We start from the raw sequence: 6,044 nt of genomic DNA on the forward strand, positions 1-6,044 counted from the left end.
CCCTTGGTTTCATTAATGCGATGCATGCGTTCCATGATGTTGTATTGCACTCATTGATCTACCAGTTATGTTGAATGATTTCTCTTTTAATATCAATTACTCACAAATACTTCATATATTTCAATCATACAAACAACTGCTCATTCAATGTGTGACGGGCGTATTATATACCGCTCGCGGTAACCTTGTTTTGTACTTGTCATAATGTTGTCGCTAAAGTATATTATTGCAGCGCCCTTTATATCTCAAGGGGCGTGATTCCAGGTAGCGATGGTTCAGCGAAGGAAGGAATTTAGGTCGATGTCAATCTTGACCAAAATTTGCCTCAAGGCCCCACAAGTGGCCCCACGTGTCCTTGCATCTGCCTGTCTGATATTATGGCAAAACGCAACTTCCATGTGTAACTTTGTTCATGACTTTATCCATCAACATTTTTGTTGAACATGCCCTTCTGGCTGTTAGGATTTTACACTTCAGATAGCTAAGCAAGACACAGAACCTTTGTCTCTGAAGAAGAAGTTGTTATACAAACCTTGCAGCCAGTGCTTCTGTTTTCATTCCACCATCTCGGTGTGTAGTTTTTGGCACCGTTCACGTATTGCCTATGTTTATTCCGTTATTTGTATTTGCTCTCGCCTTAACTTCCCTTGATAAAAATGGCGGATGCCGTCGGAGAATCAACGATATGTTGCTGCGTTTAATGATGTGATATTACCAGGAGGATTAGCATTTATTCTGGTGTTTCACTTAGGAGGGTTTGTTGTTGATGGTGATTCCTGGGTTCTTACTCTTTCTACCTCTGTAAATAAATTATCTCAACCCTTCGGTCCTCTCTGTTTGTATCGTAATGATAATGTCTTTGAAAGAGTTGATGAAGTCAAGAAGAATTATGTCTATTTGTCTTCCATCGCCAATTCCTTCGGCAAGGTCGTCAATGTTTTCGACATGTTGGGTCTCGCTCAAACACCGTCTCGCTAATTGGGGTGTTGGCATAACTCATAGCATATAGCTGACAATGAAAACGGAGCAAACTGGGAGTTAATAATCTCACATTTGGTTCACATCTAGCTGTACAACAGGTTGTCTAGCTTCTTCAATGGTCGAACTTCTGACGACTCCTGTCCTTCAATCTTGATAAAGGACCGCTTTGAGTTCTGCTTAAAGCCTGGATTGATGGTGTTGTGACCTGTAGCAGTTTGCACATACGTCAATCCATGGGGATGATTAGTGAAAAGTTTTTTTTAGAATATAAAGGTGTTTTTTTTTTACCGTAAATATGACATATGTTGTGGAAGCATGTCTATTTAAAGTTAGTTTGAATCAGACTTAAGTTTGACCACAGTGTCAACACACAAAGACAAGTAGACACTTTAAATCTAACGTAAGAGTTCTCAAAATGGAACTGTACCGAAAATGGAACAATTGTCATATACATGTTAAAACGGTTTTATTTATGATACAAATGGTGGTATATATTTGAAATCAAAATTCAAATAGTTCTTAGCAATTTATAGCATTTATCCACCTCTTGTGTTTTGGAACAATCTGTTTTAGCGTGGACTACTAATATATGTTATAGCCATGATTTTGACAAACTATAGAAAACAAAACTAATATTGAATACGTGCACAGAAGTTTATTGTACACTTCATAAGATCATCATCTGATGAGGCATTTTGACCATAGCACAAATAGTGATTGTATTGTATTTTTACAGTGAATGATTGCTAAGCTATTTTTTTTAAAAGTATCATGTAATTTTAAAAAGTATCATGTAATTGTTATTATCTATGTTATATGCATCAACGTATTCTCGCTGTTACAGATGGATTAAAATTTTACAAGTCAGAAAATGATGTCATCCTTAGTCCTGGGAATGCTTCTGGGTTTATTCCTAAGAAATATTTCAAGAAAGCTTACAACATTCGCACACGTAAGTGTACCAGAATATTTTAAAGTATTGACCCAGATAATACAATATTAATTCTACTATTTACTGCATTCATAATGGCTATACATTGCCAATTCGTATGATCGCCTGCTCGGTCTATATGTTTTTGACATTGCCCAAAATATTGTAATGGATCACGATTTAAAGTATTGTTTAAACATATTTTTAATTTCATTTGCAGGAGAAAACTTTTCACTGGACTAGAACAATACCCATACAAGGCTTTCGGATAACAATGTAACCAAGGGAATGCATGTTACTATGTGTATTCATGTACATGTCCCATGTGTGTGTGTGTTTTAAAAGTTTAAATTCCTTTGTAAATCACGAGTAAGTGAAAATCACTGTTAATGTGTTTATATTTTATTGAGGGATTTTTTTATGAGTTGTCGACATCGTAATATTTTGCGATGCAGATAATATGCTGTTTCAATTACCTTGACATCCTTCTGTGATTTGAAGTCTTTCAACGTATGAATTATAGATAGATAATAACCAAGATTGTAGATAGATGATAACCACGGTTTTTACGCTTCCCCGGCATTACGAGGATGTTGTGTGTGTATACGTCACACAATTAATTTACGTACGGATTTGTGTCCCATTGATGCTGAAGTAATCCTGAAAAGTAAACACCAATCAAGACATCTTCAATTATGTGTGCGTGCATTACTATAATTCTGTAACTGTGAATTAAAATCTAGCTGTACATTGTGACTTTCTTATTCTGGTCTGCAGGGATGCTAGTGATCCTAATTCTATACATACATGACCTTTTATAGTTTTAGAAAATGTATTGGTTATCTAAAAAGTCGTGACATATTTTTGGAAACGTTTGGCTATAAGTGTAATGAACTATCATTGTGAGCAGGGTCGGTTCTATTTCTGTGCGTGTGCGTGTATATCTTAGTATCTTAGCGATAATGAAGTCTGACTGTGAATTTGATCACGTTAAGTTGTACTTAGATTGGTGTTGTAGATTGAGAGAGTCGTGTTATCTGCTATAATAGGAATGAATGATTGATAAGTTACATACAAAGTATCATGTAATTGTGATTTTTAAAGGAAACAAGGTAAAATCCTTCATTTTACACAACTTATTTCGGTTTTAATGTTCCCTGCCTAGTGATTTTATCCTGTCTTTCACTAGTTTATCTTTAGTTAATTTATAATAATTTTGCAATAATTTGATTGTGTGTTTTATAAATTGTGTTAAATATTTGTTGATTAACCTGATTTATTTGAACGAATGCTCACCTAAATATATGCTTTCACAATTATTCTATGCATTTGCTACGGATTGTTATACAATTAAACAGCGTTAAAGATGTATTATATTTGTCTGAGGTTGGAAATATTTGTTTTTGTGTACATGTATTTTTTTTATTTCAATCTGTTGGAATAAATGTTATCTTAATGATGAATGATAATCCATTTCAACACAAAGTAACGACCTACCTGTTTTAAAAGAAGGTTGATACAGAAAGCCAGTATTTACTGTACCATATGGACATTTCGTCCAGTGAGGACTGTCTATGGTACTGTGGTAGAAACAATGAACATTTAGGACCAAACATATGTAAGACATTCTGTAAACTGTCAAAGATGTTACTGTTTGTGCATTGGTGTTTAACAGGGATACTTTTAATTCAAAATAAATAATCTATGCCAGATAGGTATACAAACCATTTCAAATGTTCATTACAAAGTGAAATTTGGTGGAAGCGGGGATATTATTTATGAGACTTTAGTGATACTGCTAATTGGTCAATATGGCTGTATATATAAAACATGTAGATTTATTTTTTTATTTATATATATCCAAATATCATTTATTCCACTTCTGGAATATACAGTATTACAATACGACTGCAACCCTGGTTTTATAGTACTGAGAATGGTAGAGAGAGGCTTTGTTACACAACTCGAAGAGCAAACGATAAAACGTTGTTTATATGGAAGCAGGTTCGTATCAATTTCATAAGTGGATATTCGGAAAGATTGTAATACACAAGCTTGAATTGTTTCTTTCGAAAAAAATGCAAGTAATGTATTAGTGTTTGCAGAAAAAGATCAGGTTATTAGATGTTTTTTTTCTGCGACACATTACATGTCCAAAATGGAGATCGTTGAGTTTGGCTAGGACATCGGGTCAAGAATTTCAGCCCTCGGACCTCCAACCCCCTCGGGCTAATATGAATGGTTGGTGGAGTATGAAAATGGGCATATTATAGCCTTTAAGTTTGTTTCTATGGCTGTCTACAAAAATGTACCTACACAAGTGTCATGCCTGAATTGTACCTTCTTACAGAGAAATGTTCTATACATGCTATTATACAAGAACATTTCACATTCCCATGTTGATTGTTTAATAATTATTGTATCACTCAATAAAAAATTCTATTGATTGGACAGCATTGTGTTTGTATTTAATGATTGGCATTGTGTCGTGTTTTATTTTTATTGATTAGAGGTTTTGTTTCATTGATTGAGCGTTGATGTGTGTTGTTTAATTGGTCGGATGATATCATGTAGTATGTATTGAATTGGCGGTATTTCGTTGGATTTTTATACGTCTGCCTAAAAATTTGACGGAAAGTATATATAACGGTATGGGGAGTGTCCGCCTCTAGTCAATAAGGTTTCAGCAAGATGACTTCCTTACATATAATTCGATATTTTGATAAAACTTTGTAAGCATTTACAATATACAAAAGCTAAGACTCACTCGTCGAAACTCGACAGATTCCGTACAAATAACAAACGGATTTATGTTAAAATATTTCACATAATATTGTCAAGATCGATTGGGTGCAAAACGTCATTAAATAAACTAATTAATTAATTAATGAAATGATTTTTTTCATGGTAGGTAGATTATAATCTGTCACGCATTTGTTTGAAATCAGCGCATTACTTAAAGGGATTCAATGGTTTTGTTTGATTTTGTTTATAGTCTTTTTGATAGCTAAGGTCAGTTAATGATGTGCCCCCTTTTGTGTAATGTATACGTGCTTTTGTGTATGTGTGCCAGAGACAGAGCATGGTGATGTAGCTGCCTCCTTCCGATAGTGCGGATCTGATGCCGACTTTAGACCGCTCCCTCGCTGAAATACCATGGCTTCAGTGACTGGTCATGTTCCCTCTCGAAGCCTCACTCAATAAATCCCTGATCACTCGACAATAAGAAACTTGTATATCTTCACCATGTCGATACATTATTGAATATTCCAGTCATTATGTTTGTAGATGACCTAAGCTGTTAATAGTATGTTAAAATGAAATCAAACCTTAAATGACACCGGCTGTAAATAATGTTAAAACAAAAACAACCAAGGTTTATGTGTATATTTATATAGATAAAGGGAAATAACTCTTACGGTAAATGCATGGACATAGCTACAGAAAATCTTCCAAAGCTTTTAATTAATCAACTGAAATAATCGCTAAGCTACCTTAAATGTCTCTGAAGCGCTTCCATTTTGAGTAAATTACCACACTCTGAATGAAATTTTAGCACTTAGTGGGTATAGATGCATCATAAACAACTATTGGATTTATTTATATAAGTTAATGGTCTACATGATTTTATGAGTATCATATAGATCTTTATAATTTGGTTAGAATTTTAGCCTTTATAAAACCTTTCCGGATGTGAAAGTAGTCAGTAGTTGATACATTTATATTACGGCAACGATAATGATAATTACACAAACGCACAGTCCTTCTTACACATACTACTCACGCGTTTCCCAAAACACTTACATATGCTACAAAATCCTCCCACATACATACGTACAGACATCAATTTAAAACAAATTCAAACAAAGATACCGACATCACTTAGTAGGTTCTCATAATAAATACTCTTTAAATATAATGTTATGCAGAGGACGCTGTTAAATGTAGTTGTGATAGGATTGGACGAGAAGCCATTCGAACATGTGTAGTGCTTTTTTAAGAAATCGGGTTAGTATAGCTAATCACCATTGTAAAACACTGTCACCTTTGTAAAACACTGTCACCATNTAAAACACCGTCACCATTTTAAAACACTGTCGCCATTGTTAAACACTGTTACCTTTGTAAAACA

General features: G+C 34.3%; 1 protein-coding gene across 1 annotated transcript in view; it reads left to right on the plus strand.

Annotated features, from left to right (window-relative positions):
* The window catches only part of LOC110461815 (tRNA 2'-phosphotransferase 1-like), a 14,249-nt gene extending 9,892 nt beyond the window's left edge, over nucleotides 1-4,357 (plus strand). Inside the window, exons 6-7 of the mRNA XM_021515500.1 lie at nucleotides 1,826-1,933; nucleotides 2,133-4,357. Coding sequence (XP_021371175.1) covers nucleotides 1,826-1,933; nucleotides 2,133-2,155 — 131 coding nt within the window. The 3' untranslated portion in view covers nucleotides 2,156-4,357. The remainder of the gene's footprint in view (nucleotides 1-1,825; nucleotides 1,934-2,132) is intronic.
* The last annotated feature ends 1,687 nt before the right edge of the window (nucleotides 4,358-6,044 follow it).

This window comes from Mizuhopecten yessoensis, unplaced genomic scaffold (assembly GCF_002113885.1).
Source record: "Mizuhopecten yessoensis strain PY_sf001 unplaced genomic scaffold, ASM211388v2 scaffold10685, whole genome shotgun sequence".
Classification (NCBI taxonomy): Eukaryota; Metazoa; Mollusca; class Bivalvia; order Pectinida; family Pectinidae; genus Mizuhopecten; species Mizuhopecten yessoensis.